Genomic DNA, 15,431 nt, shown 5'->3' with positions numbered 1-15,431 from the left:
TCCAAGACAGAAAAGATTAGAAGACATTTTGAACTAAAATTAATGAATTTTTGTTATGGAATTTTTATTATTCATACGTTCATTTGATAATTTGATAAAGGATGGAAAAGGTGACAATATAGTTTTAATTATGCACCTAGCAGAAAGTTGCATGTAAGTTAATTTTAGTTGTATCATTTCCTCTTGTCTAGGAGATCCATTCATACATTCCACAACATGCATGAACTGTCTTCCTTGGGCCAGATGGGCATCATATTATGTACTCTGTTTGCTACACTGAGAAAATCACAATAGTTAGAATATATACCACTGCCTTTATAGATCTCAGGGTCCAGTGAGAGATACTGATATGTAAACAAAAAGTGAGGATACTATATAAGCTGCTCTAAAAGAAGTAAGTACAAAGTGTTGTGGGGACACACAAGGAGGGATAGTTCTATTTGAGAGCTGAATGGAGCCATCTTCAGAGTGGAGGTGATATTTAAGCTGAACCTTAAAGTATTAAAATCTGGTAAAAAAAAAATTTACTTGGAGAAGAGAACAAAGAGTAGTTCTGGTATAAAGAACAGTACATGCAAAGGCAGAGGAGCATGAAAAGTTGAATTGTTCCAATAGTGAATTCAGTTGTGACTGGAGCATGAATGTAGTTTGGTAAGACAGGAGGTAAATCTAGAGAGGCAAGTTGGATCTCACTGTGTGCATACGAAGCAGATTTTATTTTCCCCCTCTTCAGAGCTCTCAGTCTGAAATAACCTCTGGGGCCCATTTTGAGCCAGCGCAGCTCTACAGGCGTCTCCCAGTGCCTCTGGAGTCTTGGTTTAGCTTATACTCAAGTGTTCTTCTGGCTTATATCAAATGTGTGAATACTACCTAATGTGAATATTAGCCCTTAGAGTGCCCTAGTGAGCACCCCACATTTGGAGCCAAAGATCAGAAGTGGCAGTAGTCTGTGGTAACAGTGGCACCATTATAATCACATTTATTGAGTGCTTATTCTGTGCTAGGCACTGTATTAAGGACTTTTTGTGAATTTTATTTAATCCTTTTAACATCCTCATAAAGTAGGTATTATCAGTCATTATCTCTATTTTATCATTGAGAAATCTGAGCCGTAGCATCATACGTTGCCTAAGATCGTGATAGCTAATAAGCAGCAGAGCCAGGGCTTAAATCCAGGGCTTGTGGCCTCAAAGCCTCTAACCCAGTGGTTCTCAACCTTCCTAACGCTGTGACCCTTTAATACGGTTTCTCATTTTGTATGTGGGCGGACCCGCCTGGAGATGGATAGAGAAGCCGTGTCTCAGTTCCTAAGACCATCAGAAATAAGTGTTTTCCGATGGTCTTGGGCAACCCCTGTGAAAGGGTCGTTAGACCCCCAAAGGGGTCGCAACCCACAGTTGAGAACCTCTGCCTAAACCATTCTTCTCTGCTGCTTTGAAAGAGAGAGGAGAGTGATAATAGATTCGAGACTGTGAATAAAGTGAATCAAGGGGTTAATATGCTTTACATAAAAAACTTGTATTTTGCTCTACCCTAGAGCAGTTGCAGTGTATGCACCCTAAGGGTAAAGGGGAAGAATTTCAAAGGCAAACTCATATTGAAGGACAGTGAGGAAGAATGGCCATGTAGGAGGTTCAGAGCTGCCCTGCCTTGGGGAAGCAGCATCTTACTGACTCAGCGCTGAAGCAGGTGCATTGCTGCTGTCTGCCAGGTATGGCTTCCTTGAGCAGGATGTGGGCAGGAAGGGTGTCAGCTGCTCCAAATGTGGGTTGGAGGGCATGAGGTTACAAGGTCAAACCAAATGAGGAAGTATATGTAGAAGCATCTGGAAAACTGTAAAGCCACAAACAGATGTGGTGCCAGCATTATCTTCATCAAGCTTAAATCAGGAGTGAAGACCATTAAGAGCTGTGTGATCTCTGAGGCATAGGCAGGGGATTTATTCTTTTCCACAGTTTGAGGGATTAAGTGTAAGAGATTCCTTGATTGATCTGTGGATAGGATCAGATGACCTGGTATCGTGAAAAGAGTTCAGGGCCAGGTCACCTGAACCTTAGTAACTGTCCTACTCCTGCCCACCAGCTCTGTTCCTTAGCTTGGGCAGAGCACACTGTACTTGGTTTCTTGTCAGTAAAGTGAGGGCATATATTTGATAAATACTTTTGAGGGTTTTTAAAATTGCAATATGGTATGATAATTAAAAACATAAAGGTTAAACATTTAAGATCTAGGTTGCAAACTCTGGGAGGCAGTTCGAAGTCAGTGTCAATAACAGTTATAGCAAGATAAACTGAAAGGATATTGGTTCCCAGCTGCCCCCTAGGAGATTAGCTAAACCTCCAAGCTTCTAGGTCTTCATTAAAGCCGGAAGGTCATGAGATACCTATAGGTTACCTTTGCCCTAACTGAGATGATGACCTCTCAGGAGAGGGAGAACTTGTTTGAGTGGAGAGCCACTCTTCTGGGCCATGTGTGCCATAGTGAACCAGGGACTAGATAATAAACATTTCTGTAAGAAGCTTTCTGTTCTGTGATAGATCCCATTCCGGCATTGAATACTCTTCTCTGTAATGTCTTTGCATATTTATGTACCCTTTATTATTCTATTTTATGTTTTTTGTATGGTTAAAAAAGTTAATCCAATATTAGGGTGAGTGTGGGGATGCTAATAAGTTGGCTGCACTGCAGTACTGTGGTGACTGAGTATGTTTATTGTATTACATTTGCATTATGCTAGGATTTGTTTGGTATGTATGTGAATGTGCTTATAACTGGCACAGTGTGCTTGTAACTTGTACAATGTCCCTCCCCTTATGTGGACCCAAAGAGAAAGCATCTTAGCTTGAGTTAGCAATAGCAATGCTCCGCCTTTGTGTGCTCCAAGTCCCACATTGCTAATTAGAAATGAAAAGCCTGTGCTTTTCAGAAGGCTCATTTTATGCCGGCGTGACACATTTATTAATACTCTATGCCATAACTCGTTAAGAGCTGTTCCATTGCCCTTAATGGGCCTTGTGCTCAAACACATTCAGTGGCTGTTGTTATAAACTGATATTTCCCCTTGGACAGTAAACCACAATCCAATTTCAATTTCCCTTTTAACTCATTTACTTCACAAAGATCTAATTTAAGACAGATTCGGTAAAATATTGTTGGACTTTCTGGGCATCAAGTGATTATTGCTTAAGAAGTATTCTGTAAGAATGCAAAGCTTGCTGTCCTACCCAACTCCTCCTGGGCTTCAAAGGGTCTGGTGTTGGAGCACAGTATTGAAAGAAAGGGACGAATCTCCTTTTCTGGATTCTCACCAGCAGTTTAACAATGATTACCGGATATAATCAGTTATGTGTATGACTTAAAAGTTCTTTTATATTTTATTTTAAAAACTCAGCCCGTCACCAATCATACCTATTCATTGTCTCTCCCATATTCACTACTCTGCTAAAATAGCAATAGGGCGGGAAGAAGCAACTCATGGTTCATTTCTGCCATGGAACTGGCTCCATGCTGCCCCGGCCCACATAGGCATAGCTGTCAGGATGCTATCAAACACTGCGGACCCTGGACTTGACAGTTTCACTTGAAGGAGCAAAATAAACAATTGAGGAGAGTACTACCAAGATATAATGTGAAAGGATAAATAATAATAGGTTTTCTCCTCAAAAGTATCGTTTTCTGCTTTGTTGCACTTAGTCTTGGAAGCTTCTGTGTATTTTCTAAATCACAGATGTTAGAGCTAGAAAGGACCTAGGTGCACCCAACAAGCAGCCCTCTCTTTCATTTTACCAATGAGGAAAATGAGACCCAGAGAGGTACAGTGGCTCACCAAGGCCATACAGCTAGGTAGAGACAGGTGAAGGACAGCCCAAGCGTTTTAGGACAATGTGACCAGGGAGATGAGCTGGTGGTTTCCCAAATCCTGGTGGGCACAGATTCTGCTGCACCTTATTTAATCTGAACCTCTGGAGTGGGACTTGTGAATCTGCTTTTATTATTATTGTTGTTATTATTATTGATTTTAGAAAGGGAGGAAGGAAGTAAAAGAGAAATATTGATGTGGGAGAGATACACTGATCAGTTGCTTCCTGTACATGCCCAGAGCAAGGATCAAACCCACAACCTAGGTATGTGCCCTGACAGGGAATCGAACCCATGACCTTCTGGTGCACGGGATGACACTAACCAACTGAGCCACACCAGCCAGGACATGAATCTGCATTTTTTAAAAAGCTACTCAGATCATCCTTAATATAGCTAGTCTACCTAGGTCAGGGACTGGTATTAGTATATACCAGGGATCAGCCAAATCTGACCCATGGGCCAGATCAGCTCTGTCATTTGTTTTTGTATGGCTCCTGAGCTAAGAAGGTTTTTACATTTTATTTATTTATTTATTTATTTATTTATTTATTTATTTATTTATTTATTTTTATCCTCACCCCAGGACATTTTTTCATTTTTTGTTCAGATAGAGTGGGAGGGAGGGAGAGAGAGAGAGAAACATCATGTGAAAGGGACACATCGAGTGGTTGCCACCCGCACGACCCAACTGGGGTCAGGGTCAAACTGCAACCGAGGTACATACCCTTGGCGGGAACCGAACCCGGGTCTCTCTGGACCACAGGCCGACGCTCTAACCGCTGAGCCAAACCGGCCAGGGCAAGGTTTTTACATTTTAAATGGTTGGGGAAAAGTCAAAATAATATTTTCTAATGTATGAAAAGTATATAAAATTTAAGTTTACTTGCCCATTAAAAGGTTTTACTGGAACACAGCCACTCTTACTTGTTACATGTTCTCTGTGGTTACTTTTGCATGATAGTGGCAAGGTTGAGTTGTTGCACAGAGACTGTATGGCCTACAGAGCCTGTAATATTTACTGTCTGGTCCTTTACTGAAGAAGTTTGCTGAACCCTGATACGTACTATTCTCTCTCTCATATAAACACAGCAAGCATCAGCATTAAAAGGGAGACTCTTAAACTTCGAGTACTCGTGTTGGTCCAAACACCATCTTGCTTTATGCAAAAGATTCCGTTAGAAAAATTACATACAAATAAGTATATGTAAATCTAATTATTTTAATAATATGTTTTATTGTGATGCAACTTGTTACTTTAAGTATAGAGGGTTTACCTTTATTTCAGGAGGTTTAGTGTGGACTAGATGTTTATTTCTCTGAATAGAAAGATATCCTGTTTTTATACTTGATGAAGATACTAGATATAAATATTTAGAAAGGAGTGATGATAAACTATTGTTATTCTATGTGCAGTATTCAGTACCTAAATTGATTATGAAGTTTCTACTTTATACATAAAATGCCCTTAATAAAGCCTTTATATGTACAAAACCATAGTTTTTTAATTCACTAGAGATAACCTAGTTCCCCTCAGGATCATCAGAACCCTTCTTACCAACTAATCGCTGTACTGATTCAGAATCCTTGTTACCTTCTAGTTGTTTTTTTTTTCTTTCTTCAACCAAGGTCTAACAATTTTAATTTCTTAATATTTTCCTTTTTTTCCTTCTTCTTCTTCTCCTCCCTTTTCCTCACTTTAGACATACAAGTATGTGTTCATTAACCAATCAGCACTTAGTGAGCACCTGCTCTATGCCAGGCACTGTGCAGGCACCAATTCTGTGATAGGAGTGCCTTCATTGGTACCTCCAGACCTATCTTTCCATCATGACCAAACTAACAAAACAGAGAAATAGAAAGTGCACAGTAGATTACCTTTTAAAATCTTGTTGCCTGTCTTCTAAGGCTTGTCAGTGATTTTGCAGAGGTCTGGTGGTTTTTAGATCCTGGGACATGGGCCAGTGCTTTCATTGTTGCTTAGGTTTTTATGTAGTGGACCCCAGGGGCTCAAATTTCTCATTCACCAGAGAATCCATCCCCCACACCAGTTTTATTCTCTGCCATATTGCCACTAAATTGCCTCTCAATCTGGCACGATAGAAGCTGTAAGGAGGCTCCAAACTTGGCATAATATACTGCTCTTCGCTGCATGACCTTTGAGAGGTGGTCCCTCTCCTGAGCTTTTGTAAAATGCATAGAGGATAATAATCCCTCCTTCACCCATATTTCACAGGAATATTATGAGGTTGAATAAGGAAGTTATTTTAAAAGCTTGGCATTTTCATAGAGGGAGTTGCTATAGAAACACAGAGGAGTACAAGTACTTCAGAGAGGGGGTTTCGGGAAAGTCCTGGGCTCCTTTTTTCTTTGCGAAGCCAAAATATGGAAGAGTCATAGCTCAGCCCTTGACCTGTTTTAGCCTAACCCCAGGTCTACCCTTTCCTCTTGCATTTAGGATTAGACTTTCCCTGCAGCAGACCTATCCAGAGCCAGTACACTAGGGATGGTGCATTGAGCGTTTCCAGGCTCACAGCACTGCTTTTCTGTTCGGGAGAGAATGGCATGACTCTGCCAGATTAAGAAAGGAAGGAATAGAAGATGAGAGGAAAGAAATTAAATTAAAAATTATCTGCCAGCAACTGTGTATTGTGAGCTTATGGGTTGAGTGTCGTATTGAAACTGTGGGATGTGTGGTGTGGCTCAGCGGTTGAGCATCGACCCATGTACCAAGAGGTCACCAGTTCAATTCCTGGTCAGAGCACATGCCCAGGTTGTGGGCCCGATCCCCAGTGAGGGGCATGCAGGAGGCGGCCAATTGATGTTCTCTCTCATCAATGTTTTTCTCTCTTTCTAAATCAATAAAGAAAAAATAAGAAAAGAAACTGTGGGATGAAATGTGAGGTTGGTTCCTGCCCTTTAAGAGCTTAAATCCTAGTTTTCAGGGGCAGAGAAGATGAAATAAATAAAAGCTTGAAGAGTAATAAAAGATATAAACTCTAAGTACAATGAGTTCAGAAAATAGAGAGCTCAGAATACTTGGAAATATATCATTTAAAAAGTGGGAACTCAGTCCGGCCAGAGTGGTTCAGTTGGTTGAGCATTGTGCCGCACACTGAAATGTTGCCAGTTCGATTCCTGGTCAAGGTACATACCTGGGTTGGAGGTTTGATCCCCAGTTGGGAAGCATACAGAACCAACCGATTGATATTCTCTAAGCATGTCCTCAGGTGAAGATTTTTTTAAAAAGTGGGACCTCTGTCCAGTCCTAGCTGGGTGGCTCAGTTGGTTGGAACATTGTTCCATACACCAAAAGGTTGCAGGTTTGATTTCTGGTCAGGGCACATACCTAGGTTTTGTGTTTGATCCCTGGTCAGGTCACATACAGGAGACAACTGATTGATGTTTCTCTCTCACATCGATGTTACTCTCTATCTTTCTATATCTCTCTTCCTCTCTCTCTAAAAAAGTCCGTGGAAGCATATCCTCGGATGAGGGGGGAAAAAAGTAGGACCTCAGTCCAAATTCAAAATAATGCTTATCTCTGTGGGAAGGAGGGAATAGTATGAGAAGGAACATAGTTGATAAGGCATTATTTCTTAGGCCACCTAACAGACAAATATACATAACACAAAATCTACCATTTTTAAGTGCACAATTCACTGGTATTAAATATATCGACCATGATGTACAACTATCACCATTGTTCATTTCCAGAACTTTTTCATTATTCCAAACAGAAACTCTGTACCCATTAAACAAAACTATCCATTCCCCCTGCCCTAGCCCCTGGTAAACTCTAGTCTACTTTCTGTTTCTATGAATTTGCCTATTTTACGTACCTCATATAAATGGAATCACATAGTATTTGTCTTTTTGTGCCTGGCTTATTTCACTTAGCATATCAGAATTTTATTCCTTTTTGAGACTGAATAATATTTCATTATATGGATATACTGCATTTGGTTTATCCATTTGTCAGCTGATAGACATTGGTGTTATTTCCACTTTTGAGGTATTCTGAATATAGTCGGCTCTCGTTTATCACAGTTAATCAGTTCCAGACTCTAACACGATAAGTGAATTTCCGTGAAGTAGGATGCTTTATTTATATACGGTCGTCTCTCGCCACTTCACGCTTCGACTTTCACAGCTTAAATAAAAAACCGCGATAGATGAAGCTGCGAAAGTCAAAGCGCAAAGTGGCAAGGGACGACTGTAATGCTTTTATGAATATTTATGTATAAGTTTTGGTGTGAGCATCTGTTTTCAGTTCTCCTGGGTATACACCCAGGAGTGGAATTGCTGAGTCATATGTAATTCTACGTTTAACTTTTGAGGAACTGCTAAACTGTTTTCCAAAGTGGCTGCACCAGTTTACATTCATATCAGTAGTGTACAGGGTTCTAAGTTCTTCACATCCTTGACAGTATTTGTTGTTTTCCATTTAAAAAAACAGTTATAACCATCCTGGTGGGTATGAAGTAGTACTTCATTGTGGTTATATTTGCATTTCCCTAATGGCCAATGATGTTGAACATCTTTTTATATGTTTATTTGCTGTTTGTATTATCTGGTTGGTAGATTCAAATACTTTGCCCATTTTTAAATCAGATTATTTGCCCTCGTTGGTGTGGCTCAGTTGTTGAGTGTCTTCCCATGTACCAAAAGGTTACTGGTTCGATTCCCAGTCATGGCACATGCCTGGATTTCAGGTTTGATCCCTAGTAGGGGGTGTGCAGGAGGCAGCTGGACAGCCAGTTGATGTTTCTCTCTGACATTGATGTTTCTCTCTCTCTCACACACTCCCCCCCCTCCCCTTCTCCCTTCCTGTCATTTAAAAATATTTTAAATAAATAAATTGGATTATTTGTGTTATGAGTTCTTTATCTATCCTGGCTGCTGGATCCTTAGTAGATACATAATTTGCAAATAATTTCTCCCATTCTCTGGTGTCATTGCACTTTCTTGATAGTGTCATTTGTTGCACATAAGTTTTGAAGTTTGATGAAGTCTAGTTTATCTTTTTTTTTTTTTTGGTTGCTTGTGCTTTAGGTGTCTCATCTCTTGACACTTGTCTAATCACATCTCTGTTTTCTTTAGTAGTTTCATAATTTTAGCTGTTACATGTTTAGATCTTTGATCCATTTTAGTTCGTTATTGTATAAGGTGTGAGGTAGAAGTCCAAATTCATTCTTTTGCATGTGGTTACCCAGTTGTCCACTTATTGAAGAGACTGTTCTTTCCCCTCTGAGTTGTCTTGGCATTCTTGTAAAAACTCAATTGACTATAGATACAAGAATTTATTTCTGGACTCTCAATTCTATAATAAGCTTTAAAATAGGGTAATGTGAGTCCTCAACTTTGTTCTTATTTTTCAAGATTATTTTGACTTTTCTGGTTCCCTTACATTTCTGTATGAAATTTTATGAAATGTGTCTCTCTCACGTTGATGTTTCTCTCCCCACCCCCACCCCCGCTCTATCTGAAGATAAATGCAAAAATGTCCTTGGGTGCAGATAGAAAAGAAAAGAAAGAAATTTTATGATCAACTTATTAATTTCTGCCAAAATGGCAGTTGAAATGTTGATAGAAATTGCATGGATCCATAGATCATTTGGGGAGTATTGTCATCTTAATAAGTCTTCCAGTCCATGAGCAAAAGATGTCTTCCCATTTGTTTAGGTCTTAATTTCTTCTAATGATGTTTTATAGTTTTCTGTGTCAAGTGTTATACTTCTTTCGTTAAATTTATTCCTAGGCATCTTATTCATTTGAATGCTATTGTAAATGGAGTTTTCTTAGTTTGATTTTTGAATTGTTTATAACTGGTGTATAGAAATACAACTGATTTTTTTTATATTGATCTTGTATCTTAAAACCTTGTTGAATTTGTTTATGATCCCTAATAGTTTTGTGTGTACACATTCCTTATGGTTTTCTATATACAAGATCATTTCATCTGAACCTAGAAATAGCTTTACTTGCTTAAATGTCTCATCTAGAACATCCATTTTTTAATGTTAAATAGAAGTGGGGAAAGTAGATATCCTTGTCTTATTCTTGATCTTGAGGAGAAAGCTTTCAGTCTTTTACTATTAAGTGTGATGCTAGCTGTGGATTTTTTATAGGTGCCCTTTATTAGGTGAAGGAAGTTTCTTTCTATTTCTACTTTAGTGAGAATATTTATTATGAAAGAGTATTGTATTTTGTCAAATGCTTTTTCTGCATCTATTGAGATGATCATGTGATTATTATCCTTTATTTTATTAATATTGTATTACGTTTATTGATTTTTATATGTTAAAATACCTTTCTATTTCTGGGATAAATCCCACTTGGTCATGGCTTATAATCCTGTATATATGCTGCCGGATTCAGTTTGCTGGTATTTTGTTGAGGCTTTTAGCATCTATATTTATAAGGGATATTAGTCTATAGTTTTCATTTCTTGTGATTTCTATTGGTTTTGTATTGAGGTAATACTCCCCTTATTGAATGAGTTGGGAAGTGTGCCCTTCTTTTCTAGTTTTTTGGAAAAGTTTATGAAGGATTGGTATTATTTTCTTCCTTAAACATTTGATAGAATTCATCAGTGAAGCCCTGGGCTTTTCTTTGTGGAGGTTCATTTTTTTAATGTAAGTGCAGAATATAGTACAATTCCATTTGAAAGAGAGAGGGGACATCTTTTTGTTGTTAATCCTCACTGGGGGATATTTTTTTTCATTGATTTTTTTTTTTTTTTTAGAGTAGAAGGGAGGGAGGAATGAAGAGAGAGAGAAGACAGATAGCGATTGGTTGCCTCCTTCAGGCACCCCAACTAGGGCTGGGCATCAAACCTGCAACCCAAGTACATGCCCTTGACTGGGAATTGAACCTGCAGCCACTGAGCCACACGAACCAGGGCAAGAGGGGACGTCTTTTTAAGGCTGTATCTGTGTGCTTAATATTTAATAGTTATGAAAAGATACACAAGTAGTAAACATTATCTTTGAGTAATGAGATGGAACTTTTAGTGTTCTGTTCCTTTTTAAAAAATATTATGCACATGTATTGATTTAAATGAAAACTATTTAAAATGGCTAGCATTTGACCATTTGCTCTTTCACTCACACAGTGAGATGCTATGGCTATGTACTGGCCTGTTTCCTTAGGAACTCACAATCTAGTAGCTTTCTGCATCTCTCTTCAGCTTCACAGTCTGCTGCTCCCCTTCTCTGTTTTATCCTTCATCAACACTGAATTACTTCCCCCTTTATCTGACCAGTTAATATCTCTTCATCTGTACTTATCCTTTTAAACCCCTTTCAAATATTAGTTACCTTCCTTTGTGAACATCTCTCAGCTCACTCTTCTCCCTTTTATTCCCCATCCAGGAAGGGAATCTTTCTTCTGCTGCTTGTCATACATTATGCAAATTTTTGTATTGAACTTTGTATTTACCCTGCATCATAATTACGAGTTCATTTATATGTCTTTCCTAAAAGTACAATTTTATTCAACATTGTATCCCTGGAACCAACCTAGCACAATGTTTAGCACAAAATAGGTGCTCAAGAACATTTAAATTGAATTGAATTTATGAGACAAGAAAAGGCAGTCTGGGTAGGATGAGCAGTGTGAGCAAAGGCCAAAGTCATGAGTTACTGTAACATTAACTAGTTTGTCAAGACAGGAAATTCATACTGTTGTTGAATGGTGTTAGCAAGACTGATAATGGAGGCTCTTAAAAGCCAGATAGAACAGACTTGGTAGGTTTTGGTGGAATGAAGAACTCTTCTCACTTCCTTCAAGTCTTTGCTCTAATCTCTCTTCTCAGTAGGTTTACCCTGACCACCTCCTTTAAAACTGTCACCTCCCTCTCTGGACGGTTTGGCTCAGTAGTTAGAGCAGACCTGGGTTTGATTCCCACTAAGGGCACATACCTCGGTTGCAGTTTGTCCCCGGCCTCGGTTGGGGTCATGTGGATTGCAGCCATTTGATGTGTCTCTCTCACGTCGATGTTTCTCTCTCTTTTCCTCTCTCTCTCTCTCTCTCTCTCTCTCGCTCTATCTAAAGATGAATGCAAAAATATCCTCAAGTGAGAATTAAAAAAATAAGAATAAATAAATAAATAAATAAATAAAACAATCCTGTTTTAAATAAAACTGTCACCTCCCCATTCATCCATCTCCTTATCCCAGCATTTTGGATCTCCCTTTGCCTTATCTTTCTCCTTTTTTATTGTGCATATCACATTCAATATAATTTACTTTTTTGTTATGTTTTTATTTATTGCCTGTCTTCTCCTTTGGAATATAAACTTCCCAACCAGATTAGTCTTGTTCACTGATATTTCTCAAGCACCTAATACTGCCTGGCACATAGTAGGCACTCAGTAAACCTTTGCTGAGTAAATAAATCTTAAGTAAATAAACTTTATAGTATCTTGTCCAGAGCTGCATAGGTAGCTTAAATATATAGTTCAAATGCCCTGCTTCCAAGAGAAACAAGTTTATTTTGTAAAACTGCTAAATAGTGCCATCTTTCTGTAATATAATCTGGGGTAGGGCTTAGGAGAGGGGGGTTAGGAAAAGAAAAGTATATTGCCTTGAGGTTTCTTGCCTTAGAAACCAAATTGGGAAGTAAAAATTATAAGTACATTTGAATTATTTCTTGCTTAGAAAAATGTTTTGTATGGTGATTAATTCTGATGCTTTAATAATTTCTCTTTTTCTTTCTCCACAGACCTTTGTAGTATTAAACAGAGGAAAAACGCTCTTCAGATTTAGTGCCACGCCTGCCTTGTACATTTTAAGTCCTTTTAACCTGATAAGAAGAATAGCTATTAAAATTTTGATACATTCATATCCTTTTCTGCAAATGTGGAATGAGTGTAGCAGTTGCATGGTTGCTGGTGTGTGTTTGTGAATTGTGACAACTGAGTTGTATATTAAGTATTTTACCAATAGTGTAGTTGTCTGCCCCACCAGTCAGAGGTTCAGGGGTGAATGTCTGCCAAATCCTGAGCTGTGAGCTTCAGCAAATTTTTGTTCTTAGGATGATAACATGGGAGTCTGGAATTGTGTTTGTATCATTCAGAGGGACAAATTAAGTAGTAAACTTTTATTAAAAAGTCTTTTTCTTTTCTTTTTTTCTTTATAGATTTTAGAGAGAGAGATAGAAACATCGATGAGAGAGAACATCAATTGGCTGCCTCCTGCATGCCCCCAACTGGAGATCGGGCCCATGCCCTGACTGGGCATCAAACCGGCGACCTCTTGGTGCATGGGTCAATGCTCAACCACTGAGCCACACCAGCCAGACTAAAGTCTTACTTTTTTTTAATCCTCACCCAAGGATATTTTTTTATTTATCTACAGACAGAGTGGGAGGAAAGTGGGAAGAGAGAGAAAGAGGGAGAAACATCGATGTGAGAGAGACACATCGACTGGTTGCCTCCCACACAGCCCTGACCAGGACCAGGGACGAACCACAACCGAGGTATGTGCCCTTGTCTGGAATTGAACCCTAGACTTTGGTCTGCGGACCGACGCTTCAACTGCTGAGCCAAACCAGCCAGTCTTACTTTTAAAAGTGCTCAGACTTTAGCAATTTCATTTTGAGGCAGATTATTCAGGTTTTTAATGTATTCAAGTCCAATATTAGAATATTTTGAAAGCTGCTTCTTGAATTACAAATAGTTGAATGAATGCTTTAGAGATCTGCCTTGAATATTTTTTATTTCTTGAACAGTGGTGAGGTTAGAAAGTATCTGAGATAGTTTCTCAGGTTAAATGACCTCCCTGGTACAGAGGTTTAGATTTAGATTACAGGATTGATGTGAATCTCTGCTAGTATTTTTACTCCCCTGAAACATAAAATACCAATTTATCCACATGGCTTATGACAACATCTTATTAATATAGGAGAGCATATGACAAATGAAAAAGTATGTGATGGGTGTAGCAACTTTGCATAGTGACTTTACACTCTCATGGTTGGTATCTAATTTGATAGTAGTTAGTCCCATGCTTCAAAGCATGTTGTATATCCTCCAAGTAGGATGAGTTCCAACTTGGTAAATTGGTTTGCCAAGCTTTCACCACATTTTATTAACTCTAAGAATTTAGCATCCTGTTTCTGTCTGTAGTTTATAAGCAACATCATTCTGAAATGTGAAGGTTTACAAAGAAATAAATAATTCACAATGAGCATCTTCCCTTTTTATTACATCAGGAGATATAGTGGTTTTTGTCTTTTAACCAGAAAATCTTATTATTTCCTGAGGAAGGATCCAGCTATATGAAGTATTTTTGCTTTTTAAAACTCCACTAGTAGAATAAAGATGATGAATGCCATTAGAGAGTGAGTAAATTAGCAACAAGTGAGATATGACTTCTGTGCTTGTTAAAGTGACAGTTTGCAGTTGAGTAATTCATACTAACCTAAAGCAGTTTAATTGTTCTCAGTAGACCTGAACAGAAAGGGCCAAGCAAAGGTCAAGGATGAAACTGAAATGCCAACAAAGTACTTGACTCTCCATAAACATTCCTGGGCACTTTTAGAATGATCAGATGCATTTGCCCCACTAATTCTTAGGAATATGGTGGTGTGGGTACATTTGAAATCCTTACCGAACATGTCACAACAGGTTTCCCAGAATGGATGAATTCAGCACACATTGGCTGTTACATGGCCCCTATGAACAGTTCAGCCCTTTGGAAAACTAGGAGGGAAAAGTGAATCATTAATTACATGTAGATTTTCAAATAATTAGTTATGCAAGATAATTAATTTAACAATAAATGAGTACCGAATAATATAGATTAATTTATTTTCTCACCTGATGGCTGGAGTCTGGTAGACTGGTAGATTTTTGGTTACTGTGCACAAAGGTATTTAGGGGCTGATTCCATACTTGAGGTAAAGTGTAAGAGGGGGAAGTGTTTTATCCAAAAGGAGTGGCACAGGGGCAGCCTTTCTGAAAGAGCACGGACACTCGGCTGTGTTCACCCACCGTTCTCTGGTCAGGTGTGGATACATGCCGTGCAGTTCTGTGGTGACCACCATTCTCATTGTCGCCTCCCTTTTCCTCCTCTTCTGTGCTTTGCCTTCTTTCAGGTTATTGATTTAGATCTCACAATGTGAAGCGTGTTTGTTTTCTGAGAAAAAATTAAAAAGCTCAGATGTTATGTATTCTCTGATTTTGTGTATTCTCCCTTGACTCTTCTCTACAGTATTTAGCATGATCATTATGTGCACTATTTTGACCAACTGTGTATTCATGACTTTTAGTAACCCTCCTGACTGGTCGAAGAATGTGGAGTAAGTAGCTCATTTATTTATTTGCCTGATTGTTTAGTTCATTTTCAGTCACTGAATCTTGATTTGCTACAGTTTATCCATCAAGGAAAAAAAAAAGTTAATTGCCTACTCTTTATTTCAGAGAGAGAGGTGAAGATGCATAAATATAGGATTTGGGAACTATCAGTAGTCAATAGTTAACTCAAAAAAGAGCAAGAAGGTTCTGGAAGTTCCTACTCTTCACCTCCATCTTTTCCTGTGCTAGCTGGTGCCTTTGGCTTGTTGCC

The 15,431-nt window shown here is 38.7% G+C and overlaps 1 protein-coding gene across 5 annotated transcripts in view; it reads left to right on the top strand.

The window, feature by feature from the left end:
• The window catches only part of SCN8A (sodium voltage-gated channel alpha subunit 8), a 184,698-nt gene that overhangs the window by 70,207 nt on the left and 99,060 nt on the right, over positions 1–15,431 (top strand). For all 5 annotated transcript variants that reach the window (XM_036252944.1, XM_036252942.1, XM_036252945.1 and 2 more), the window contains exons 3-4: positions 12,586–12,704; positions 15,076–15,165. In XM_036252944.1, the coding sequence (XP_036108837.1) occupies positions 12,586–12,704; positions 15,076–15,165 (209 nt within the window). The remainder of the gene's footprint in view (positions 1–12,585; positions 12,705–15,075; positions 15,166–15,431) is intronic.

This window comes from Molossus molossus, unplaced genomic scaffold (assembly GCF_014108415.1).
Source record: "Molossus molossus isolate mMolMol1 unplaced genomic scaffold, mMolMol1.p scaffold_m16_p_10, whole genome shotgun sequence".
NCBI lineage: Eukaryota > Metazoa > Chordata > Mammalia > Chiroptera > Molossidae > Molossus > Molossus molossus.
Note: the sequence above shows the minus strand (reverse complement) of the source record. Positions and strands in the feature narration are given on the sequence as shown.